The 24,992-nt window shown below is 52.3% G+C and overlaps 7 protein-coding genes across 7 annotated transcripts; 3 read left to right on the top strand and 4 right to left on the bottom strand.

Annotated features, from left to right (window-relative positions):
• Positions 1-217: 217 nt before the first annotated feature.
• On the bottom strand, positions 218-2,181 carry SETTUDRAFT_163501 (uncharacterized protein). The gene is made up of 3 exons (XM_008029022.1): positions 2,023-2,181; positions 610-1,953; positions 218-530 (listed from the first exon to the last, which is right to left on the bottom strand). Exons 1-3 carry the CDS (start codon positions 2,080-2,082, stop codon positions 399-401), a joined length of 1,536 nt encoding a protein of 511 aa, XP_008027213.1. The 5' UTR covers positions 2,083-2,181; the 3' UTR covers positions 218-398.
• Positions 2,182-5,442: 3,261 nt separating this feature from the next.
• Positions 5,443-12,090, top strand: SETTUDRAFT_116732 (uncharacterized protein; the record flags this gene model as incomplete). The annotated part of the gene is made up of 3 exons (XM_008029021.1): positions 5,443-11,130; positions 11,179-11,292; positions 11,339-12,090. 3 exons carry the CDS (start codon positions 5,443-5,445, stop codon positions 11,600-11,602), a joined length of 6,066 nt encoding a protein of 2,021 aa, XP_008027212.1. The 3' UTR covers positions 11,603-12,090.
• Positions 12,091-12,486: 396 nt separating this feature from the next.
• Positions 12,487-13,705, top strand: SETTUDRAFT_163500 (uncharacterized protein). Its single transcript, XM_008029020.1, has 4 exons — positions 12,487-12,656; positions 12,712-12,809; positions 12,878-12,889; positions 12,960-13,705. The coding sequence occupies exons 1-4, from the start codon at positions 12,524-12,526 to the stop codon at positions 13,449-13,451; spliced, it is 735 nt and encodes a 244-aa protein (XP_008027211.1). The 5' UTR covers positions 12,487-12,523; the 3' UTR covers positions 13,452-13,705.
• Positions 13,706-15,176: 1,471 nt separating this feature from the next.
• On the bottom strand, positions 15,177-17,675 carry SETTUDRAFT_91311 (uncharacterized protein; the record flags this gene model as incomplete). Its single annotated transcript, XM_008029019.1, has 6 exons — positions 15,177-15,694; positions 15,755-15,860; positions 15,913-16,039; positions 16,876-17,256; positions 17,323-17,507; positions 17,553-17,675. Coding segments are annotated over 6 exons (1,440 nt in total), but the record flags the coding sequence as incomplete, so codon positions are not given.
• A 797-nt stretch (positions 17,676-18,472) lies between these two features.
• On the bottom strand, positions 18,473-19,381 carry SETTUDRAFT_31870 (uncharacterized protein; the record flags this gene model as incomplete). The annotated part of the gene is made up of 1 exon (XM_008028783.1): positions 18,473-19,381. The coding sequence occupies one exon, from the start codon at positions 19,379-19,381 to the stop codon at positions 18,473-18,475; it is 909 nt and encodes a 302-aa protein (XP_008026974.1).
• Positions 19,382-19,614: 233 nt separating this feature from the next.
• SETTUDRAFT_31869 (uncharacterized protein) lies at positions 19,615-22,404 on the bottom strand (the record flags this gene model as incomplete). Its single annotated transcript, XM_008028782.1, has 3 exons — positions 19,615-21,223; positions 21,271-21,548; positions 21,598-22,404. The coding sequence occupies 3 exons, from the start codon at positions 22,402-22,404 to the stop codon at positions 19,615-19,617; spliced, it is 2,694 nt and encodes an 897-aa protein (XP_008026973.1).
• Positions 22,405-23,074: 670 nt separating this feature from the next.
• Positions 23,075-24,010, top strand: SETTUDRAFT_90630 (uncharacterized protein; the record flags this gene model as incomplete). Its single annotated transcript, XM_008029018.1, has 1 exon — positions 23,075-24,010. The coding sequence occupies one exon, from the start codon at positions 23,075-23,077 to the stop codon at positions 24,008-24,010; it is 936 nt and encodes a 311-aa protein (XP_008027209.1).
• Positions 24,011-24,992: the final 982 nt, after the last annotated feature.

The raw sequence follows: 24,992 nt of genomic DNA, 5'->3' as shown, positions 1-24,992 counted from the left end.
AGTTTTTTTTTTTTTTTTTTTTTTGCTTCGTCTTCTTCTTCTTCTTCTTCTTCTTCTTATTGCAAGTCATGTTGGGTTGTCTGATATATATATATATATACGCTGAAGCTGTAGGGAAAAGTAGATAGATAGATAGATAGATAGATAGATAGATAGTTAGTGCGAGATGGAAACAAACAACAATGCGTGGATGAATAAAACGCGGAATTTTTTTTTCTATTTGGTTTGACTTGAATTGGCGTGGTAATCTTCCTCTTTTTCCTCTTTTTTTCTCCACTCTTACTTGATGCTTATTCAACTCTCTTCACACATTTCTCCATTTCTCTTGCACGCTCTAACTAACACTCTCTCCACGCTCATTCTTTACTACCCACCACCCTGGCCTGGAATTTATTCATCTACAACATGGGCTTAATTTCCGCGGCTTCCTTGAAATCAGCGCCCGTCTTGGCGCGAACTTCATCGACGGTGACGCCATCGGCGAGTTCAATCAGGGTGAGACCTTCTGTAAAGTCGACGTCGAATACGCACTACAAGGTGATTTTGCGGTTAGTTGAGCGAATTGCATAGAGCTGAAGCAGAGAAAGGAAAAGAAAAAGAAAGACTCACCAACTCAGTGATAATCCTACTCACACACGCCTTACCCGTAAGCGGAAACTCGCACTGCTTGAGAATCTTGGGCCGGCCCTTTTTATCCGTGTGTTCCATGGTGACAACAACCTTTGTCTTTTGCGGATTCGAGACGAGATCCATTGCGCCGCCAAAGCCCTTGACTTTACCGGGTAGCATCCAGTTTGCAAGGTCGCCTCTGGCAGAGACTTGCATGGCGCCGAGGATGGTGAGGTTGATTTTTCCAGCGCGAATCATGCCAAAAGATTCTTCCGAGCCAAAGCACGAGGCACCGGGGAGGAGGGTAACGGTTTCCTTGCCAGCGTTGATAAGATCCGGGTCCTCGAGGCCCTTTTGCGGGTAAGGGCCTAGGCCCAGGATGCCGTTTTCGGATTGCAGTTGGACTTCGACTGAGGGATCGACGAACGAAGGAGCGAGCATGGGCATGCCGATGCCCAGGTTGGCGTACATGCCGTTTTTGAATTCTTTGGCGGCGCGGCGCACAATGCGTTCGCGCTTACCGAGGGCAGAGACGGCTTCCGAGGGGTCTTTGGCATTGACAACCTTTTCAATATTCTTGGCAGCGGTGGACTGGATGACGCGGTCGACATAGATGCCGGGAACGTGGACGGCATTGGGAGGAATCTCGCCCACATCGACAATGTGCTCGGCTTCGACAATGGTGACGTTTGCGTTGCGGGCCATGGCTCCGTTGAAGTTTTGGGCCGAGTAGCGGAATTGAACGTTGCCTAGGCGGTCGGCCTTGTAGGCCTTGATAAAGGCATAGTCGCCTTTGATGCTTTCCTCCATGACATAGCTCTTGCCAGAGAAGACCTTGACGTCGCGGGGCGTCGAGTACTGGGCTACGCTGCCGTCGTTGTTGTGGCGAAGCGCTAGTTCGCCCGTCTGCACAACGGTGCCAAAAGCGGCGGGTGTGTAAAAGGCGGGGATGCCGGCGCCGCCTGCTCGACATCTTTCGGCGAGGGTGCCCTGGGGGGTGAGTTCGAGCTCTAGTTCGCCAGTGAGGTACATTTGCTCGAGGACCTTGTTCTCGCCGACATAACTGGCAATCATCTTCTTGACCTGCTTGCTCTCCAGCAGCAGACCAAGACCACCTCCTACAACGCCGGCGTTGTTTGATACGGCAGTCAAGCCGGTGATTGTGGGCGTGTTCTTGACTTGCTCAATCAGCGTGTCTGGTACGCCGGAGAGACCGAATCCACCGCACAGCAGGGTGCTGTTGGACGACATGTCTTCGATGGCAGCGGCGGCGCTGGGGTAGATTTTGTTGATTTCATTGCGGCGGAGAGACGAGGAAAAGGAGCGCGAGAGATTGAAGTATGTCTGATTGGGTCAATTGCTGGCCAGTATGTCTAGGGAGACTGATGTTCATAGTAAGTGAGGCGTAGGTACCTTTGTCGTGCTTGGTGAGAAGGCGCGGGCAGTGCGCAGGGCTCTGGATATTGAAGGCATCTCGTGACAGGACGTATGCGAAGACGCAACAAGGAGAGGAAATATTGTGACGCGCAAAGTTGCGGGCAAGGGCGCCTCGCGAGCAATTATGTATCAAGGGCAATTGCAGCGGCGTGCGGGCAGAGAAGAGGAGAGGGCCCGCATGGCGGTAGCCTCGGGCATGGGGGTTAGTATGGGTTGCGTCGGTAGGCGGGCGCGGCAGGGCGGAATGCAGCGCAGCGCGGAATGTGGAGGAAAATGGAGGGACGGGATTGCGGAGAAGGTGGCTTCGCGTGCTGGGGCTGATTGGCTGGGCGTGGCTGACTCAGGCAAGTCACGGACATGTTTTCCTTTGCAGCGTGGACGTCAGGGAAAAGACGGGACGACGCAGCGTGGAATGTGTTGGTTGGTGTTGGTTCTCTTCAATGGAGTACTGCTGCCATGTGAATGCATCAATGCATCAATGCACCGGGGCGGATTACAACTGACTCGAATGAATCAACATGTGATGCGGGGTACACTTCATGTCATCATGGCGGGATGATGTGCATCGCAAGGTGAAGTCGGAATCGAGAGAGAGAGAGAGAGAGAGCATGTCTTTGATCGCCTCTTGTATGCTTGGATTGAGTATGGCATACTATTGAACAGTGGGTATGAAGGGTTCTCAGAGCGTGCCCTTGACGCTAGCATGGTTTGGAATGGCATGAGACGGGCGGATGCATGTGCTGCCTTTGTAGGGAAGAGCCAGCCCGGATATGGCTGTGCCTGGTTGTAGGAAGAAAAAGAGGACGCTCTAACCTCTTTGGCTCGAGACCATGGATATACTGCGACACTGTTATAGTCTAGCATGTGCTTGCCAAGTATTGCCTGTGGCTTGCACCACGGCATTCACCAAAGCAATAGGGTTGCTGGGGGTATGTCAGCAGAGACCAGGGTGGAAAAGAGGGCGAAAGTGAGGCTGGAGAGGGGTTAGAATGGTTCACGCAGCATGCCTGGGAGTGATCAGTGGTGTATGGCGATCATCTGGAGGCTGGCTTGATTGGCCCATTGTTTGGCCCAATGGAGCATGAACATGAAGTGCCCTCGCAGCTCGCGTGCTCGATCGATCGACGACTGATTCAGGAGTCTCTCTCCCCGGGCCACTGTGTTCGCATATCCCAGGCCAAAGCGGCTAGCACCATGGAAGGCCGTGGGCTGATGTTCTTGGGATGGCCGCGCAGGCCGCCCTGGAATCGGCGACGGCGAGGGTGCGCAAAAGGGCACAGCAGTTGGCAGACAGGCCAGGTGCAGCGATTGGGTTTCGGTTGTGGCGCGTATATGTTGGGGGTTGTGTGTACATACATGTACATGTACATGGCGCGAGAGAGTGCATGTGCGGTGGGCAATGCAAGGTACCCGCAATTGGCGCGGGTCGTGTTCCCGGGCTGAGCGACTACTGCTGTATGTGTGTGTGTGTACCAGACGGCTCTGGGGGCATGGCGGATGACGTGCTCGACGCAGCGGTGCCGGTGGTGGGCACATGAGGCGGCGCAGCGCTGAAACCTAGTTGGGTGTGTGTGGGGGGGCCACGGCAGGTGGGGTTTGCGGTTTGCATGCCACGTGAGGGGCGTGGCCATGGCGCGGCTGGCGGCTGGGAGAGAGTCAGAGAGGCTCGCCGTGCCATGGCATGCATGCACCCACACAGAATCCTGTCTACATGTAGTAGTAGACAGACATGTCCCGTGTGGCGGCTCCCGTCCCATCTCGGGCCATGGCCAGCCCTACAGCACATGCAAGTAGAGCACAGGAATAGGCCATGCCGAAGCGCGCATGCCGCTGGGCCAGGCTCGCCAGAGGCACGCTGCATGGGCGGCAGGGGGGCCTTTCTGATGGCCAGCAGAATGGGACCACTTATGGTGCCATGGGCCATTGGGCAATAGGCTTCGGACCGGCGCCTCACAGCAACGGCCAAATTTGCGGCATCAGGGCAGTAGTGCAGTCGACACGTCAAGGATGGCAGCCTGAGGGCGCGCAGCATGCGCCTGAGGCTCTCTGGCGGCGCGAGGGGACGGCTGGGGCGGGCTAGGTCGTGGTCGTGGCCATGGTGGTGGTGGTGGTGGTGGTGGTGGTTGCTCGAGAGCAGCGTGGGCGCCAGTCCCGATGCGGAGGCCATGGGAATCTGAAGACGCGGTGGAGCAGGGGGGCCCGGCCAATGAGGGCCAGCGTGGCATACGGCTCCGCTGCAGCCACGGCGCTGCAGGCCCCGGGCGTCGTGTTGCTGTCGCGGCGGCGGCGGCGGCCATGATGCTCTGTACGTATGGCATAGCAGCCGTGGAAACCACGGTGGGCGGGAGCGCAGCCGGGGCCTTGGCGGTAATCATAAGTCCATGTAAGTATATAGCAGTACTGTACGGATAGGCGCAGGCGCAGGCGCAGGCGCAGGCGCAGGCGCGCAAATGAAGCTTGACAGGCGGCCGTGGCTCGGCTTACATAGGCAGGCAGCGGCTAGCCCACGGCGACGGTGACGGGCGACAGGCTACGCGACGTCCCTGGATGACGTCGCTGCCAAGACTGCCGCATGGCCAACACTCGTGCTCGCACTCAATTTCGCGCCACGGCCTGGCTAACGCTCGCTGCTTGCGGCTTGCATGCTGCCAATCCCGCCATGGACTGACCCAGCAGACGTGCCCATCCAAGCTTTCCGCGGCCCCAGCCCGACTACACACTACGTACAGTCCACATACACATACACGCCCTGCTGCCACTGCCACTGCCACGCCTATTTGTGTCCCACGCGCCAGACGTGTCCCGGTCTGCCAGTCTGCTCTGTGTGTGTGTGCGCGCCCTGCCATTCCCACTCCCACTCCCACTCCCACTCCCACTCCCAATCCCATTCGCCCTCGCCCTCGCCCTCGCCCTCCCCCGTCGGCGCAGTACCGTGCAGCACAGTGCAGCACAGTGCAGCGCAGTGCAGCGCAGCGCAGGCCTGGCCGGGCCCGCATCCAAGCCCGTCTGCACCCATCCAGCCCGCCACCACCAGCCAGCGAGCCCCCCCCCGTCCTGCTCCTGCTCCTGCGCTCCCGACCCCGGCCGACAAGCCCACCCACCATCCAATTCCCAATTCTCCCTCTCCACGCCCTCGCTCCCACCGTCACCCCCCGAAACTCGCCCCGCCCTGTCTCGGCCTGCTGCCCGCGAAGCATCTGCTGCCTCGCACTGCCGACCTGTCGTCGCTGCGCAGGCCCCCCAACCTCTCTCACCCGCCCTTCTTCCTGCCAGGAACGCCCGCCGCGACGTCATAGCCTGCCCGCCCTCCGACCCCATCTATGCACCCTATCGTCCCAACCCCGACCCCATCACCACACCACTTGCACTTCACGTGGGAGACTGGGGAATGCCATAATGACAAAGGTCCCGCCTCCCTCTCCTAATTCAACGAGAGACCCCGCTACCACGACGACGACGACGCCACCCACGGCGCGCCCGCCACTGCAGAGATTGCCAGCCAGCGACGCCAAAGCCACCACCACCACCAACCCGTCCCACACTTCGCCCTCGGTGCCGCACTCGCACCCCGCCTCCTCCCACGACCGCGACCATGATGCCTCCCATCTCGACATGAGCACCCACCCCGCCCGCCATGTCCACGACCAAGACGCTGCCCACCCGGCAAACGACAGTGCGACCGAGGCGCCACACGGCGGCGCCTCTCCCGAGGAGCTCGAGGTCGAGAGGCTGCGCAATCTGCAGCTGAAGATGCTGCTGCAGCAGCAGCTGCAGCAGCAGCAGCAGCAGCAACAGCAGCAGCGCGCCTGGCTGCGGACCTCGTCAAATAGCGCAACCGTTGCCGCGCCGGGCCCTCGTCGCATATCCCCCATCAAGGAAGAGCCCGTGTCAAGCATATCCCCTACCCTCGAGGGTGCCTTTAGCAGTCCTTCTCCTAGTCCCTTGCCTACTGGCGTTACTGCCTCGACCGAGTCTACTGAATCAACAGAGTCCGCAAGGACGATCCGCGGGAGCATGCCACCCACGCCCGCCGCCGCCTATCCCCTCCGAACACCGTCGTATCCATTCCCCACCGTCCCAAACACGCCAAGATGGGCCTCTGCTTTCCACATGCCCTTTACGAGCCTGTCGCCCACCGTGTCTGCTGGGCAGGTGCGAGAATATGCAGCACCCAGGGACCGTATTGCCTCGGAGACCAGCACGCCTGCCGCATCAAACACCCCCTTTGCGCCTGGAGGCCGACAACACGCCACGCCGGATGTCGAAGACCCACGATTTCCGAGCCCCAATCTCTACGACATTGTGTTGCGCTTGGGTGCCGAGCCTGGCTTGGCTGCCTGGTGGACCGCCGTGACGTCCATCATGCGCGACCACTATGGAGTCGAACGAGCCACCCTGGCCGTGCCAGCCGATGCCTCGGACATTGAAAACGTACCCTGGGGCCAGAAGACCACCTTCACTGCGCCTGCCAACAATGGCAGCCCGCATACTGCGACGTACCAAGAATCCGCCGGACACCAGGGCCATTTTCAGTCCGAAGAGACACCGAGTTTCCGCGAAAACGAATCCCTCGACATGCCACCTAGCACCATGATCCCGGAGCGGAGGCCAAAACTGTTTTCGCACCATTCGTTTGCGGGCCACGAACGCCAGAAGCCCAGCACGCCGCCAGACACGCCGATACCCGCACAGCCCGTCCGTCCAAGGGGCCCACTGCGGGCCGCGAGTCATGCTCCCCATATGGCCTCAAGGCCTGACCACCCACTAAGGCAGGTTTCGCAAGCCTCTTTCGACGGCACCTCTTCTGCCTTTGCAGAGGCGACACCAACAGGAGGTCCAACTTTTAGTGATCCCGAGTTTTCTAGCGTCGGAGACCCTGCCCCATCGAGTGCCGTGTACCATGTTCTGCGCGCCCTAGACCATGAGCCCGACGCCTTGATCGACAACTCTGGGGTCAATCGCGTCTTGGAAAGGGGGCGCTTGGTAACACTGACTAGAGACTATTCGACGTCCTTGTCAACGTCCCGGGAAGACTTGGAAAAGGACAAATCAGAACCGACCAAACCATCGACAATCCATGGCAGTGCTGCCGCCCACGAAATCCACAAGACACCCACCCGCGGACGGTCCGTCCTGGGGTCGAATGATCCGAGACTGCCCCAGCTGCCCCAGCGTTACGAAGAGTACGAGCAGTACCCGACCTCGCCATGGGCACAGTCACCTGCCCCGTCACCAGCTATTCAAAACGACGCCGACGTGAACCCCTTCTTTACCACCGGCAGTGTCGACGAAGAAACATTCAACCCATCACGGTCTCCACAGGACTACACACAGTATGGCATGGTCGAGGCTATCGGCGTCGACAAAGCCAGCACGGTTACGCACATACCGCTGATACATCCAACCTTGTCGCAGGTAATGGCCTCAGCAGACACGTCCACCCCATCCCAGACGCCGGCCATGTCCAGAAGGCAGTCCGAGCAGTCGATGGGGACTTCATTCCATCAAGGCGATTTCGTGCGCAAAGCACCCATTGCCATTCTTTCGATCCTCTCGCCTATCGTCCCATATCCACGCAACTTGACCAATTCACTCAAACACCTTGGCCCTCACCTCGCCACCTCCTTTTCCAATGCATGGCATTTTACCAACGCCCAGACTCAGGTCGCCTCTATCCGGCAGAGACGTATCACCACCAGCACTACGGGAGGCATCAGCCTGCCTTCGGATTCTGACAGTCTTGACGACTTGCTTCATCTCGATCTTGGCGATATCGCAAACTCGGCAGCAGGCAGCGTCACAAGCCCATCTGACTACTCCAGCCGCTCTAGACACAGCCCAGGAGGCTCAATCGCCGGAACACCTGGCTGGGACACGTCACTGGGATTCTCCAGCAGACACTCGCATAGCAGCACACCTGGCCATCTTGCTGGCAGTGAGGCCGTCGAGAGCTACTTTGACGCTAGGAAGCAAGCCAGCAAGACCCCCAACAATCCATCTTCGAGCGCACAAGAGCGGTCTGCACAAAAGCCCGATAAACGCTCTGCGAAGCGAGTAACAGTAAACCCTGTCGCTGAAAAGGCCAAGGAGGATCCTTCCAAGCCGCGTACCGAGAAGAAGGACGAGACCCCGAATGCACGCCGCGCTCAATTACCGGATACCGCCAAGCGTGGCCACTCCTTCCTACACTCTTACGGCGCAGACTTTACCGCATCATTTCAGTCGCTGCCGGCTGCGACGACGCCGGGAGGAAGGCCACAGGGCCATGCAAGAGCATTGTCTGTCACCGAGTCTTCCGAGATGCCGCCTCCTTCAGAAAGCTTACTCCGGACCATTATTGATTCATTGCCGGTTCAGATCTTCACTGCCGCACCCAATACTGGAGCCATCAGCTGGGTAAACTCCAAGTTTCTCATATATAGAGGCCAGACTTCACGCCAAGTGTTGCAGAATCCATGGGACTCCATCCATCCCGAGGATCGCAATGCATACCTAGACGAATGGAGTAGATCGCTGCGAACTGGCCAGCAGCTGCAAATGAAGGTCAGGCTGCAGCGCTTTGACGAGTGCTACCGGTGGTTCTATGTTCGAGTGGCACCACTCAGGAACAAACGCCAGCAGATTGTGCACTGGATTGGCACCAACATGGACTTTCACGAACAGCACATTGCCGAACAAAACTCTGCCCGCCAACAGGAAACAGCTGCCTCAGAGGCCAAGTACCGCGCACTAGCCAACTCGAGTCCTCAGATTGTTTTTGTCGTGTCAGACCGACGGGGTTTGACGTTTTGCAACTCCCAGTGGACTTCGTATTCTGGCCAAAGTGAAGTGCAGGCACTCGGCAACGGCTTCCTCGAGCATGTCCATCCCGATGATGTTATCAAGTGCAAGCTTCCTGAGTTGGACGAACACGGCATCGCCAATGTGCCTACATCTCTACCACCGGACCATGGACAACAAGACTCGAATGCTTCTGACGCTTCATCAGAGACTGAGAGAACCATTACTAGTCCCAGCGGCTCGATGCCAGACCGGATGGATATGCCGCAAGCCAAGCTATCGAAACTGGCAAGCACTGGTATATTGCGAGTCATCAAGGATGCTCACGGGCGGGCATCTTACTCGACTGAAGTCCGACTTCGCAACAAGGATGGTGACTACCGATGGCATCTCGTGCGCATCTCGTTGGAGAGATCGCTTGCCGAAACCAGCGACGAAGAGACTTGGTATGGCACAGCTACAGACATCAACGACCACAAGCTGCTTGAACAAACACTAAAGGAAACCATGGACGCAAAATCCAAGTTCTTGAGCAACATGTCGCACGAGATCAGGACGCCGCTCAACGGTATATCTGGAATGGTCAATTTCCTTCTAGATAGTGTCCTGAATGCTGAGCAATTGGAGCATGTCAACATTATCAAAGCTAGTACCGACAGTCTGCTCAATCTCATCAACGACATTCTGGATCTTTCCAAGGTCGAAGCTGGCATGATCAAGCTGTCCATGGAATGGCTCCATTTGCCGTCTCTGCTCGAGGAGGTCAACGATCTCAACATGGGACTGGCGATCCAGAAAGGCCTCGAGCTCAACTACCTTGTAGACGAAGGCGTCCCAGCAGAGGTCAAGGGAGACAAGTTCCGCATTAGGCAGGTGCTGCTCAACGTGGTCGGCAATGCCATCAAGTTCACAGAGCAGGGAGAGATCTTCATACGGTGTAGACTGCAGCCGCCCGACCGCTCTCGTCCGCTAAAGGAGAACGAGACGATGATCCGGTTCGAAGTTGTGGATACTGGCCAGGGCTTCACAGACGCCGAGGCCAAGTACCTGTTCAAGCGATTTAGCCAGATTGATGCCAGCAGCACAAGACAGCACGGCGGCACTGGACTTGGGCTGGCCATTTCGATGCAGTTTGTCGAACTCCATGGCGGCAGAATGGATGCTCGCAGCGCGCCAGGCAAGGGGTCGACCTTCTTTTTCACCATCAAATTTGGTCTTCCCACCGCGGACGACTACCCCAAGCCACTGGTGTCCACTCCAGGAACCCCCGCCTTTGAGCCACCGCTCGCACCTCCGTCGGCTCCTCTGAATGCACCTCAGCCATCAGCTCTCCAGAAGTTTGTGCAATCGCAGAATCCTGGATTTGCACCTATCAAGCGCGTATCAAGCATGTCGTCGGAGAAGAGCGAGCCGGCCAAATCCCCTGTACCCAGTCTGTCGGCTTCTGAACGCTCGCGAGATTCGCCTGCGCTCTCTTCTGGCAGCTCAGACCAATCTCTAACAAGCGCTGCACTTACTGGCCAGTCGAGCCTCCGGTCTGAAAGGTCATCTGCATCATCTTTCCTGCAAGAGACTAGTCCTACAACAGATCCAGACATCAGCCTAGCCTTGCCCGCCAAACGATCTGACAGTGACAGCGAACGACAGTCGCCACCGTGTGACTCTAGCAGCTCTGTCGACTCGGATCCGACTGTTCGCGCAGCCTCGCCGCATCGCAGTCTTTCTCCGTTGGGCAGTGCCCTGCAACCTCCCATGTACTCTATCCTGGTGGTGTGTCCTCTTGAACACAGTCGAGAAGCTACCATCAGACACATCAAGAACACACTTCCCCAGGGCATACCTCATCAAGTCACCGGGCAGGCCAGTATTATTGGCGCCCAGCGGATGATGGGCGGCGACAATCCTGTCCTATTCACTCACGTCGTCCTTGTGCTGCATGACACGTCGGAAGTTCACGCCATTGTGGACCAGATTTTCAGTTCCACAGCCTACAGCAACACGTCGGTGGTCGTGGTGTCGGATCCTTCGCAGAAGAAGGAGCTCATGAAGGAAGCGCCAGTGTATGACTACGAGCAGCTTCACAATGACCGCCGGCTGGAGTTCATCTATCGACCACTGAAGCCATCGAAATTTGCCATTATATTTGATCCACAAAAGCAACGCGAGTCGAGCACGGATCGCAACCAAGACAGCGCGCAGCAGGTAGTGGTGAGCCAGAAACTTGTGTTTGAAGAGCTCAAACGACGAGTTGGGGGTAAGAATCACAAGGTCTTGCTGGTCGAGGACAACAAGATCAATCAAACTGTAAGTGAAGATATGCTCTCACAATCTCACAGATACTGACTGGCCTAGGTAATCCTCAAGTTCCTTGCTCGGATCGATATCGAGACTGAAACAGTGCTGGACGGCGTACAAGCCACCGAAGCCGTCTTCTCCAAGCCGCCGGGTTACTACTCAATCGTTCTTGTAAGCACGCCCTTGTTTCTTACGTGTACCGCGCTAACAGTCGCAGTGTGACCTGCATATGCCCAACAAGGACGGGTACCAGGCGTGTAAAGAAATCCGGCGATGGGAGAAGAAGCACGGATACCGTCGCCACCCGATCATCGCACTATCAGCCAACGTCCTTGGTGACGTGTACGCAAAGTGTGCGGAAGCGGGGTTCAACTCGTATGTCACGAAGCCGGTCGAGTTCAAGGAACTCTCTCTTGCCATGACCAAATTCCTGGACCCGGCGGATCCCACCAAACAACCGGCTCTCATGAGGAAGAAGTGAGAGCAAAAACATTTTCTTATCTTTCTTGACGTACACATACACATTATTAGGGCATGATTGCTCTGCACAGCCCCTACCTGCATGAGCGAACGGCGCAATTAGAGGCAGAGTACATGCTCCAGGGCGGACGGACAGAGTCACTGTCGGCTTTTTACCATTGATGCGTTAGACGTGTATTACCTAGCATATTTTCCGCGTCGACAATGTATCACGTTGAGTTGGATTGGGGGGTTTGGAAGGAGGTAATGTTTTTGAAACGAGTGCATGGGCATTTGACGGCGTATGGATGCTTGCAGGGTGCGAGGCGTCGATTACGATTGACTGGGTGTTTGACAATGGGTAGGTATCTGGGCGCCTCTGGTTGGGAAAAGGGTAAAAACACGAGGGTGTGAGTGCCCACCAGCCCGGGACTAGAGCTTACGATGCAGACGCAGCGCAGCGCAGCGCGCGAGGGCGCACACTTGTACAATAGGGACCTTTTTCAACCTGCTCGGCTTCTGATACCCCTGCGATCCGAGTATATATGCCGAGTATATGTATGTATGCAATGTATATGCAAAGTGTCATGTCTGCGCCCTGATTTGGTTTCACGCGACCCAGCCGTCATGCACTAAAGAGGCATGGCGTGCCAAGCATTGCCCTTGCCCACCCCCAAACTCGCCATGCAAACATCACCACTTGGGCCGCGCGCAGTCATCCACGTCCTGATTGGCTGCGCCGCCATTGCTGTTATATCGGCACGGCTCTGATTGGTCCATGGGTGCAGGGGGTCTCATGTCGTCATCGTCGGCCTGAGCTTCCACCATACTCCAACTCTAAACTCCGACGCTTCCCGCCGCGCATTCTTACTGTGTCTTCTTTCTTTCCCCGCCATACACTGTGTGTTTGATCGTCTGCAATTCTCCTTTCTGTGCGCTCCAAATGGCTTCTGCGACCGGAATCCCACCCACTGCCGCCGCGGCGCGCGGCCAGGCTGAAGAGGAGCCGCTTCTTGGGCGGAGAGGCGATGCCAGTCAGATGCAGGGGCAGCCGCTCTATCACAACCTGTGGATTGGTGTGTACAGTTGGTAGAAAACCGCGGGGAGTAGCCATTGTTGATGCAATCGCAGGCACTGCTCCCATTGGGCAAGCCGGCATCTGGATTCTCGCCGCCATTGTCTGGGGCGCCATCTTCTCCAACAAACTCATCTTCTTCTCCGGACATCCGGTAAGCACTCAGCGACGCAGCAACGCAGATACAAGATAACGCAGCTAACCCGTCGTGTGCGCCACCAGCTCCTCAACTCCGTAAGCCACCCCAACTCCACGCTTGTAAGCCCCTCGCGACAACCGTATCATTGATACAAAAGTTCCCTAGGCCGGCTTCCTCCTCGCCATCCAAGCAGCCCTCATCCTGCAGCCGACGCACACGCCCGAACAAAAGCGCGCAGGAACCCTCGCGCACTTTCTCTTCCACGCCGTCGGCGTCTCCGCGCTCACCGCGGGCCTCGTCATTATCGAAATCAACAAAGCCGGCCCCGGCCACGAGCACTTTGCCTCTGCCCACGCGCGCCTCGGCCTCGCCTTCTACGTCCTCGTGTACATCCAGTCGCTCGTTGGCTTCACACAGTACTATGTGCCCCAGCTGTATGGCAGCACGGAAAAGGCAAAGGCCATTTACAAGTACCATCGTATTGCGGGGTACCTAATTGCTGTTGTGGGTCTTGCGACCATTTCTGCGGCCACGTGGACGACGTATAATATTTATGTTGCGCATATTCAGCATTGGGGTGTCGTTGTGGCTAGTGTGCTGGTGCTGGTGGGTGTTGTGCCGAGGATTAGGTTGAGTAAGTTGGGGTTGAGGAGGTAGAGTGATTGATTGGGAGGGGTTTAGGTAGGTGGGAATCAGGGCTGCGTAGGTTAGGGTGGATGTGTTGACGACGAGGCGGGGGTCGTGGTGGAGGTCGTGGCCATGATCATGGTAGTGGGTAAAGGAAAAAGGAAGCCTGGGTAAAGGGGCAAATGGGAAACGTGATTCTGTAGTCTATGCATGTAGATACTCGCAATGTTCTTCTTTTTTTTTGTTAAATACATGCTTGGAATCATATATGCGTAGTAAATAAAGACGAGAGAGAGAGAGAGAGAGAATTGCAGACTCATACTTTCTATCACTATACATCTATATATACATATATACATACATACAAAGCTTATTAAACCCTTCTTTTTGCGTCCTTTCTTGGCTGTCCCCCCTTTTTATCATTATTATTATTATTATTATTACATACTTCTACCCTTTTTCTCCCCCCCCCCCCTCAACTCTTCACACATCCTAGTACATTTCGTTATTTTCGTTTCGGTCTGTGATTTATCGAAATACTGTGTATATATGTATGTATGTATGTAGTAGTCCTTTTCCTTTTCCGCTCCGCTCCCCCCTAGTCTATTCTACTCTGCTCTTACTCTTACTCTTACTCTTACTCTACTCTTACTCTACTCTTACTTTTTCTTCTTCTTTTTTTTAGGGGGGTTTTCTAGTTTATTGGGGATTTTTATTATTGAGTTGGGTTGAGTAGAGTTGGGTTGAGTAGAGTTGGGTTGGGTGGCACAGGTATAGGTATAGGTACAGGTATAGGTATAGGTATAGGTATAGGTATTTGACTTTTCAGACTTGTTAGACTTGTTAGACTTTTTAGATTTGCGAAAGGGGCAAGGGGCTCAGGGGCAAACAAGGGGGGGTAAACAAGAGAGAGAGAGAGAAGGAGAGAGAGAAGAAAAAAAAAAGATACGCAAGAAGGAGGCAGAAGGAGATGGATTTTTGTTTCTGGTTTGTATGGGTTGTATTGGCTAAGTAAGTAAGGTGTGTGTGTGTGGAGATGGAGAAGAAGAAGAAGAAGAAGAAGAAGAAGAAGAAGAAGAAGAAGAAGAAGAAGAAGAAGAAGAAAAGATGCAGAGGCGAGGATTTGTATGTAGATGTGGATAAAAGGACCATGGAAATTTTTTTTTTGTTTTGATTTTTGATTTTTCGCCCGCGGACTACTCGCAATAAAACCCATCTACGCATCTGTCTCCGGTTCAGATACGTGCTGCCTTTTGGAATTAATGGACATACCATGTATGTAGTGGTTTTTATTGGGGAGTGAGGGGGTGGGCTTGGAGTTGGGCTTAGAGTTGGGAATGGAGAATGGAGGATAGGGGGATTGTGTTTTTTTTTTGATGTTTTTGATGTTTTTGCATTTTTGAGGGATGGAGTGTAGTGGATGTGTGGATGTGCGGATGTGCGATAGGGCTGGGTATGTGGGTGTGGATGTGTATGTGTATGGTATGTGCTGGGGGTGGGGGAGATGCAGGTGTATCCGGTGCCTTGACTGCGTAGTCAACTGCTGTGCTGTGTTGTGAATTTGCAAAGCAGACATTTCCACTCTGCTTCATCCAGAGAATGTATTGTGTAGTCCACTGCTGTGCTGTGCATGTGTAAAGCCGCCATTCCAACTTGGATTTCCCCAGCAACTCCAGTGTGTTGAATGCTTCTTTTCGCGCTTGAATCTCCCATTATCTCTGTGAGTCGTGTAACCTACAGGATAAATCCGGTCCATCACCTCCAGCCCTCGTCTATCTTCAACTTGAGTAGATCGCGTGCCAGGCCTTTGAACTCGGTAAGCAAAGCTTCTACACTCGGTTTCTTGATCAGAGCACCCATATTTTGGGCAATCGTCTTGCAAACGATGTCACGTAGACCTCTGTCGTTGTCCGGAGTTGTGGAGTAAGCGCGATGAGCAGCAATGGCGAAATAAGTGTCGTACCAGAATTGCTCGCATGCACGACTGAACTTCTCGATTACCAGATCCTTGAGACCGACCACGTTGTATTTGTCAGCGATTTCGTACATCTTGGTGTGGGTGACGAGTTGCTCGGCAGGGTCATGGAACCGCGCGGTTTCTTTGATGTGCGAGTGACACTCTGGACAAATGAAGTTGCCGCATTTCCTGCAGCAATACGTAATACATTGGTGATCGACACACCAGGATTGTCCGAATATCTGAGCTTGATCATCTTGGGAGCAAGTGTGAGGAAATGGTATCATGTTGATTATGCTTTGTTTGCTTTTCAATCCTTTCTGCCCTGCCTTTACTGGCGTCTTTGGGTCACTTTTTGCAGAGAAGTAGTTCTTACCATTTGGAAGGCTATGATCGTACTCGCCCTCATACAGATATTGTATCAAGAGCTTGATGATGGCTGGTTCGTCCTTAGGAAGGTCAATGGTGCTGTTGTTCGATTCCTTGTACATGTCAGCCACTGTGTTCAGATTACCGTATCGAATTGGAACTTACCCGTCCACCGAACTTGATAGCGCGTGCGAAGAATTCTGCTCGCTCACATACAATGACTTTGTGCACATTATACGAGTCGGGACCGCAAGTTATCTTAAGATCAGAGTATTGGCCGGATGCAAGCGATCTATGTAGCGATTAGCGCTTCGTACGCAGTAATGAACGTGGAAATACTTTTTGAGGGAACTCATTAGCTGTTTCTTGGCTGCCTCCGCCATCTTTGTTGCAGTGGAGGTGTTGTTGAGCAATGATGCGAGTTGAGAAGTGAGTTATTTTTGCAGTTTATGAGTGCGCGAGGGAAGTTTTTGTAGCCGAGATGGAGTCCCAAGCGAGAGTGAAGGTGAATGCCAGTGGTCTGAATTTGCGGCGCGCTAGGCTGCAGTACGTGATTGCTGGAACTGACTGGAAACTTCAGTGAGAGGGGCTAATATAGGTAGGAAGATGATAAAGCAATCTTGATATCAAGACTTGTGGTACAAAAAGGTCAATCTTCTGCACCATTCAGAAGGCAGAGTAGATATATCCCGACAAGACTTTTGTTGGTAGCCTTGGTAAATAGTATACAGTCATGTAGAAGCGCATCGTGTCTGTGCAAAGGGGGGCGCATTCAGTGTTTGGTATGGACTGGCAGCTTGTCATCTGTTGCGAGCACTCTCATTCTTTGAGGTAATAGTCATGATAATAGATGCGCAAGAAGGTGATGAGTAACATTGATTGTTTGTATCCAAGCGGCAGCTATGCCAAGTACTGAGGCCTTGGGTAAGGTGCTACAACTAAGGGACGAGAATTACTACATGGTGAAGAGTACTGAAAATTGGAAAGAAAGAAACCCCAAACCGTGTCAACTGTCCATCTCTAACTTGCAATCTCTGATATCGTCACTCACTGAAGACAGCCGTTTCAACGCTGTCTTTCTCCTGCAAGCAATTCAAGTATACTTGTTCGTCCTACTTCCAGCGACACTCATCTGCCTTCGCCAGTAAGACTCCAACAGCAAGTCCACCGAATTCCGTCATCAAAGCTTGAATTTCTGTCGTGCGGATAAGCCCCGTGTGTTCAGCGATAGTCCGAATAATGATATCTCTGAGGTCCTTGTCTTCCTCTACTGTAGTCGAAAAAGCGTAGTGAGCAGCGGCAGGGAAAAGCTCATGATCCCAAGATGCCAATATTTCAGACGCAAATAATTTGCGAGCTAGAGCCTTCAGACCAGCCAGTTGGTATTTATCGGCTATCTCATACATCTTTGCATGGACCAGGAGGTTTTCAGGCTTCTGCCCGAAACATACATATGTACAATGCTTGCAAACAAATATATCGCAGTCCCAAGCGCAGTTTTCTCCGCATCTATGATGAGGACATAATGGAAGAATATTACAATTTCCGTATGTATCATCACATGTGTGCGGGGACTCGCGTAGGTAGCGATGACGCGAATATTTGCGAGCAGGTCTTGATTTAGAAGTAGAATCAAGGCTGGAATCATCTGGCTGCTCTTGCGCGTCGGATGTGTAGTGGCCAGTATAGAGGTATTCGATCACTAACTTTACAGTTTCAGGATCATCGTCAGGGAGATCAATTGTCGCCTGTTCCGCTTCCTGTATATGTTAGCAGAGCCTACAAATTCCTCAAAAATAGCTTACTGTGCCTCCGAACCGCATAGCGGCTGCGAGGAAGTCGGACTGGTTGCACACAATCATCTTGTGCACTTTGTGAATATCGTTTCCGCAGGTAATGGTGAGGTCGGAATAATTGCCCGAAGCCAATGATCTGCTGGTCTGTTAGTTGGATGTCTTCTAATGGAGACTATATGTCCATACTCTGCGACTGCTGCTAACACTTGCGACCCTATCTTCGCCATGATGGGCACTGGGTGTTTGTTGCAGATGGAGAAAAGTTTGTTGGAGTTGCGAAAGTCGGAAAGAAAGTGCGTAGCTGGTAACCTCCCACTAGCGTGTGGCCAAAGCTTGCGTCCCGTGGTGAAAGTGAAGATGAAGGTAAGCTCAGCAATCTCTATTCCTTTGATGCTACGTAAGAGGCTTAATTTTCAGAGGCGCTAAAAACATGGGGTCGGGTGCCGAATTACTGGTATCATGAAAGTCGATCAAGAGATCATCCAGTGTTGTCCAAGTCATTTGTTCTGGAAACTCAAAAGACATCAAGTCTGGTGCATCACCTGGCGGATCAAGGCTTGCATTGAATGCAGCTCAGTCGAACGTTTCTTCACTATCCCAGGCTGTTGCTGACGTCTCTTCAGAAGCATCACCCGACACGGGTCCATTCGCTTTATTGATGCGGACTGATCGCCGGCGCTCACGTATCATCCTGATAAATTGCGGTTCATCTTTCACAGCAAGACCTCTAGCTGCGATGTATGCATCCCAAGCCTTCAGCGTAAGTTTGTTCACCGCAACAGGAAGTGCTCGTTTTGAAACTCCCTTGTTAAAGTTTGGATGGGACACGAAGCTTTTCTCAACTTCACCCCAGGCTGTATCTACCTTCTCGCCCTCGGTTCTAAATCGAAGCTTGGAGATGAGATGGATGAAGGTATTCCACTGGAAATTTATATTGAATTAGCGTTGATTAGGGCATGTTGAGCGCCTTGTCTAAATCGTCGAATAGCTATAGATTTCGGCTGCCCAAGCATTTCAATGCATTCCTGGTCATTGAGTGACTCTACGGTCAAAAAGTATATGGCAAAGAGTAATGCCTCGACGTCCCTAGGCAGAGCATGTAAGTTGCCATTTGCGTTCAAGATCAGCTGCTCGAGAGTGGGAGCATAGCAAACTCTTACAAGCGGATTGATATTGTTCAAATACGCTTGCCAGAGATTGCGGGCCTGGGTCGGCGTCGGATGTAGAGATTGGGGATTCCTTGACACTGAATGCGCCCGTAAAATTATGGATGCACCATCTGTGGGCATAGTAGCTGGCGAATCGTGACTGCTTCCACTGAAAGATTCCTCATCAAAAACCTCGTCCAGCATCTCTCTCGATTCTCGAAGGTCTTTCTGCAGGCTGGCCCAAAGGTCGTTTTCCAGATACCGGGATTTGCCTTCTTCCAGTAACAAAACCCCGACTTCAGAGACGACATGAGACGATTTGTTTTCATCATACAGACCCGCGTCAACGGAACCACCAAATCCCGTAACCAGCTCTTGACCGCGTGTGACTTTTGCGAACTCTTGTTTGACTAATTCTTCCAGGTCTACGCCGAGTTGACGAAGCCCATCTTCGTAGATACGCAGTCTGGCGGTGACATCGATTTCGCGCAGACCTTTTTTTCTTCTTCGGGGTGGAGGTGGAGCTTTGTAAACGTATTGGACTCGCAACTGTGTACAATTCGCACAGCCGCCAGGCTGCTTATCGCATTTCACCTTTCGCTGTGCGCATAGTACGCAGGAGAAGCTTTTCTGTACTGGCTGCTCTTCACATGACGCGTCATTGACTTTATCAGCGTGCACTAAAATCATTCCTGCGGCTACTAGGCTTAGAAAGACTACTTTGAAAATTGTAGTGAATAAATCAGGAATGAAAAAAGTACGAATGTAGATGGAAAGCAGAGGGAAGATGATGCGTAATGCAAAGTAGGCATCATGTCAGCAATCTTGGTAGGCCTATATTTAGTCATCACACTAATGACGGCATCTTTTACTATCTGATTCATACTCTGTCGTATCTAGACATGCCTTATTCACTGACCAAATCATTCAAAAACTCCATCTGGCCTGGCAAAGAAATACTCCCAGACGCCTCTATGAATTGGAGATACTTCCGGCATCCAGTGCTCTTCCTCCTGGGAGATATCTCCACTAGGCCAGAATTCCTCCCCAAGCACCAGCAAAGCCTCACCCAATTCTGCTGCCTCGCGAAACAGCTTCACTGAAGCGATCTTGTCCTGCAAGACCGCCTCTTCACTGGTCTTCAAATCTTTCTTGTCAACCAGGTACTTCAGCTCAACCGTCAAACGATCGACCTTCGCCTCATCTCGGACGTCGGCGCCTTGGGCTGATCGCAAAGTCTCTTGAGCAGCAGCGATTTCTTCTTCGACTTGATCTTTTGACTTTTGAAGCTTTTCTGCTTCATTTGTCAACTCTGTCATGATTTCCTTGCTACACCCCAAGAACTGGGTGAGCATCTCCCTCTTCTTGGCCGGCGCAAAGAAATCCGATCGCAACTTTTGGCGAAGTTGCTTGAACGTACTAGTGGGATTGATGCATTTGAGCATCGTGTTATTGGCGTGTTGCAGGGCGTTGAAGACAGTCTGGCGCGCTGAGACATCTCCGACGTTCTTTGTCATCTCGGTGAGTTGCGTGCGCGCTCGCGCGTTGAGATCATCGAGAATGATCTCCATGCTGGAAGTACTTGGAGATGCGTTCTCTCCGCTTCCTGATTCGTACTGGTTTCGGTAGGATGACCAGACTTCATGCGCATTTTGCTTGTCGCTGTCCTTGGCCTCGCGATCGACTAGTTGAGAGATGTTGACTGGCGGGATCGGTTGCGTTTCGGCGCCAATAGCAAAGCGCTGGTCTTCTTCAGGAAAGAGGACGCGATAGGTATTCCTCGGGTCTGACTGCGTTGTCTCCACGTCTTTGAGGTGCTTGCTGTCAAGCGCAGACAAGTGCTTTTCGATGATATCGCGAAGTTCGAAAAGAGTAGGACGATACTTCTTGCTCGGCTTCGAAGGGTCATACCTCTGCCGGAAGGCCAGACAACGCAAGGCAGTATCCTTGAGAGCTGGGCTATAAACAGACGGGTAGTTGTTGTCCTTGAACTGATATTCCTTGACGTTGGGCAAACCCTTGGCCTCCGCAGCAAAAGCATCCGCCTCTAGCTTTCCTAGGTATGTATCGATGGGCTTTTCGGGTGTGACTCTTGTGCACATCATCATGTAACGAATCAACAGGCCAAGCGTATAGATATCCGTAGAATGATCCAAGTCCCACGTCGCTGGAGCGTAATCCTTGCTCTTCTTGTACTGCATACACCGCTCTGGAGCCTGCATGTACTGCTTACCTTCAAAACGGACACTGGAGAGCTGGTTCTTGCGTTGCACATGGTTGGGATGCAGGCACAATGCAGTCGCCAAATCCCCAAGTACAGGTTGCTGGTAGAAGGCATATTTCGAGTCGGGTCCGGCAAGGAATATGTTCTCGGCTTTGATGTCCAGATGCAGTATCCTCCTCCATCCCGGTCGACGAGATGTGGGTTCGAGAGGTGTTGGGTGAATTTCGCCGCAGTAACCAGTTTGGCAAGTGATGAGGGCTTCCACAATAGATTGGAAAACAAACCAGCAGAAATGTTCCGGAATGACTCTACGACTTGTTAGTTCCATGTGATTTTGGTGGGTTTGAGCACTTACTGCTTCGCCTTCTCGTGGTTCCTGATGAGCGTGTGGAGATCGTCATGAGGCGCGTATTGGGAAATCTGATAGTTGAGTTGCCACGCATCCTGATCGTTGTGGCCTTCAAGGTGAAAATTCAGTGTCTGGTTCTCCTTGTGTTCTCCAAGATGTAAGTGGTGTTGCAAATGACGACAACCGGTTGCCCTGATAGCATTTGCCGCAGTGGCTTCGCGCTCCACTTGCCCCTGGCTGGCGTCTGCCTTGATCGAGACGTCTTTGCACTTGACAGCAACGCGCTAGAGAGATTAGTAACGTCTACACTGAGAAGAATGAGTGAGAGCTTACGTCTTCGATAATGCCGGCATCATCAACCTTCGCGAAGAGAAAAGTAGACACATCTGGAAACCCAGCTTTTGATCCTTGCTTGGGCGCACGAAGTGATCGCTGACTGAGTGTTTTTGCAAAACGCCAGTTGCCCCCAAGAACACGTTGAACGAACAGACGCTGTTCTCTCGCTGGTGGAAGGGTGTGGCAATTCTTACTCCGCTCTTTGCCATCGACGCTGTTGTACAGAACAAATTGTGGACATCGCTCACCACCAATATTAGTAAGGCGGCGTTTAGCAGGACGTTCGAGATCATGGGTGAGCTCATCAAGATTACCCTCTCGTACTATCTTCGTGCCCTGGTCCAGATGTTGCTCCACCGGTGTTATGTCAATGGTTCCTCCAGGAACAGGTGCGACGAGCTTCAGAGGGTGTAATGGTGGTGCATTCACGGGAGCGATGGACGTTACACTTGACAGAATTGGCGCAACCAGACTCAATACCGGTGTTTTTGGAGTCGGTGGATTTGGGGGTTGTGTTGGTGGAGGTAGCGGGGGATGCGCTACAGGCGGTGTCCAGGTTGGGCGAAGGATGGGAGGCAGAGGCTGCGAGGTGCGCGCGTGACGCAACCAGTATGAACGAGAGCACTTATTCCACAGTGCAACTCGACCATTGCCAGTTCGAGGACGTCTATTTTTCGTAAAGTCGCGCTCGACGTGTTCGAAAAAGCTGATGAATGCGAATCTTTCGACATCATCCGAGAGCCCGTGATCAAAGACACGGCGGTCGTTTTGATCCAAGTGTATATAGATGAGTGGGGTTGCCATCTTGATAGACAAGGAGTATATTTTGAAACCGAAAATCGGTATGTTTGGAAGTAGATGTTTCGTGCGCTGTAGTTGCTTGAGTCGATGGTTGAGAGACAGTTCTTAAAGCAAAAGAAACGCGAGAAGTCCTTTGTTGTCGAAATGTTTGTGCGCATAATAATACTATTGGCGGTATTCCAACAATAGAAAACAATACTATTGTCCGAAAAATATTCTGACTTGAGGTGAACGCAAGCCAGGTCAAGAAGGCCAGTGCGCATCCAATTCTAGCATTTTTTGGTGAATGTGACAGTGGTAGAATGCAGAGAAGAATAGCAAACGGGAAACTCCGCATCTTCGAAACGGATATAATGTCTTAATGCAGCAATGGGTATAATAAGACAAATCAACAACAATGAGCTTGAATTGTCTCTCCAAGTCTTCGGATGGGAGGGCGCAATGCCAGAACGAACGAGCACATTTTTCATACGGGATGCTTCCAAAACCATGTTGCAGAAGACATGAAAGACAGGAGATCTGCATATTGGACTCGCTTCGTATAAATAAAGGCGTAAGGATATCATTTGGGAGGACAGAAAACGCAAAAATGATACACATCAACAGCAATAAGCTTGCTGGTCAGCGCAAAGAACACTGGGAAGGTAATGTTGCCAATACCAAAGGATTGTATATGACTGACAAGATAGCCCTCCGGAACAACAATGTCCCAAGATATCTATTCCGCGCGTTCAGCTCAAAGAGTGGGGGCGGACTGGGAAAAATGATTAACAACGCACATGAAGTCAGACCACACGGTTTCATGCATGGTCGACAGGGCCATGAATTCTACGATATGACCGAGAGCCAAATATACTTCATGGCTCACCGTCACTTTAGGGGTGATATAACCGTTGTTACAGAGTTCAGCTCGTGGGCAGCATCGCTTCACCTTGTCCTCTCATACGCTTTCTCAATGCCATCAGAACATAACCCTCATGTTGCTATCATGGATTGCAAGGCCTTGGACCGTGGAGTTCTAGTGTGGCATGCTACACACTTGATTGGGCTTGGCGAGGAAGAGTATCTCGCTCATGGTGTTGTGAGAGGAAAAGGGTATAAAGCAGTTTCTTTAAAAGATCTCTTCGATCACGGTCTCCGCGTCGTATTCCCAGAGATTCTTACAGATCTGGAATATGACAACTATTTTGGTATTCTATTGAAGGTAAAAATGTTTCGCTGCGAACCTATAGATATCTCCGAAAGCGAGGCTCTTGCTATCAAACGAATGGGGGGCTTGTTTGGCGATCTCTCCCTACCAGTTATGACAGCTTTATCGTGCTTGCGTCCTCGCCCTTGGAATATGGTAGAAGATAGCGGCATTTCTGATGCCCAGATAGCTGATCGAGTGATCAAGTTGTTCGATATTGACAAGGTTAATGTACATCCAGCCTCAGAGCCTTGGCTTAAACCAAACGCAGTCTTTACGAAAGATGAGGAAATTTTGGAATCTTACCCAGAGATCGAGCAGTGGATGTGGCTGCTTCGTGCCATTAGTCAGCCTCATCGAAACCAAGTGGTGGAGCGGAAGACATACAACTTGCGCGATCTGCCTGGCAGAAGGAAGTGAGCCAGGAAATACTATCTGGTATTTCTAATTGGGATATTTAATGGCTTGCCTAGCCATTGTGAAGGGTTCGAGGAAGACTCAGGATATATGTTGGAGGAATGGGAAACAAGGACTGGATAGTTGAGCTTTGAAAGAAGGATGTTTCCATAACCAATTCAAGTTTACATCCGCAAGATATATCCAGCGCAACTTCTCGTGGTACATGCATCGACTGACTGTGCGGAACAATGAAGGTCCTGCCGTGTGTGTGGTCCTGCTGAGCGCGACGCGTTCGTGATGTCATCGACTCACGTGCTCACACCATACGCTAGTACCGATCTGAGTCTTCTCCTGCATGTTTACAGCCCCCAATCTCTTTTGTCGCATCAGCTTTATCACTCATCATCGATGGATAGTCACAGCCTTAGCTATTCGCAGTACCGTTTCTGAGAGTCGCGGCGCATATCAGACTCAACAAGCGACCCACACCGAGGATATATACGGGCAGCATTCCATTTTATCCTTGAACCACCAGCACTGAGACCGATCGGTAAATTGGCCAATCCTTACTGTTGAGATTGCTCGTCACTAGAATCGAGAGGACAATGATAATAGGAGAACAATCGATCCCACCTCGGTGGAGCGGCGGCGTCTTCATAAAAACTAGAAATAGTTCATGTTCCTTGCTTTCTTTTGACACCATGCTAGCCTGGTACGAAAGCCAAATATACCGTTTTTCTATCCTCCTGCCGATATCGACGCATCGCAACGATACCTACAATCTATCATGATGCCGCTATGGATCTATTATTATTATTATTATTGTTCCATTAGAGTCTAGTGAGCTCGAGGCTATGTAAGACTTTGGCCGAGGCCGTTCTAACTAGATTTATTTACAAATACGAGTTTGTGCTTGAAGTGTGTCTGTGGTGCTTCGGCCTTTGTCTAGGTAAGCGATAGCTATCGCTTACTAGACGCCTAGTGCTAAAGAGCATTTTGATAA

Source organism: Exserohilum turcica (assembly GCF_000359705.1).
Source record: "Exserohilum turcica Et28A unplaced genomic scaffold SETTUscaffold_3, whole genome shotgun sequence".
NCBI classification, from domain to species: domain Eukaryota; kingdom Fungi; phylum Ascomycota; class Dothideomycetes; order Pleosporales; family Pleosporaceae; genus Exserohilum; species Exserohilum turcicum.
This window is presented reverse-complemented; position numbering and strand designations above follow the sequence as displayed.

What these genes read in the sequence shown, in the direction of transcription:
- SETTUDRAFT_163500 (XM_008029020.1), top strand. Translation starts at nt 12,524, where the DNA reads ATGGCTTCTGCGACCGGAATCCCACCCACTGCCGCCGCGGCGCGCGGC. An exon ending in CTATCACAACCTGTGGATTG is followed by an intron (nt 12,657 to 12,711) that starts GTGTGTACAGTT and finishes ATGCAATCGCAG; the next exon opens with GCACTGCTCCCATTGGGCAA.
- SETTUDRAFT_163501 (XM_008029022.1), bottom strand. Translation starts at nt 2,082, where the DNA reads ATGCCTTCAATATCCAGAGCCCTGCGCACTGCCCGCGCCTTCTCACCA. An exon ending in TCTCACCAAGCACGACAAAG is followed by an intron (nt 1,954 to 2,022) that starts GTACCTACGCCT and finishes TGACCCAATCAG; the next exon opens with ACATACTTCAATCTCTCGCG. An exon ending in GTAGGATTATCACTGAGTTG is followed by an intron (nt 531 to 609) that starts GTGAGTCTTTCT and finishes ATCACCTTGTAG; the next exon opens with TGCGTATTCGACGTCGACTT.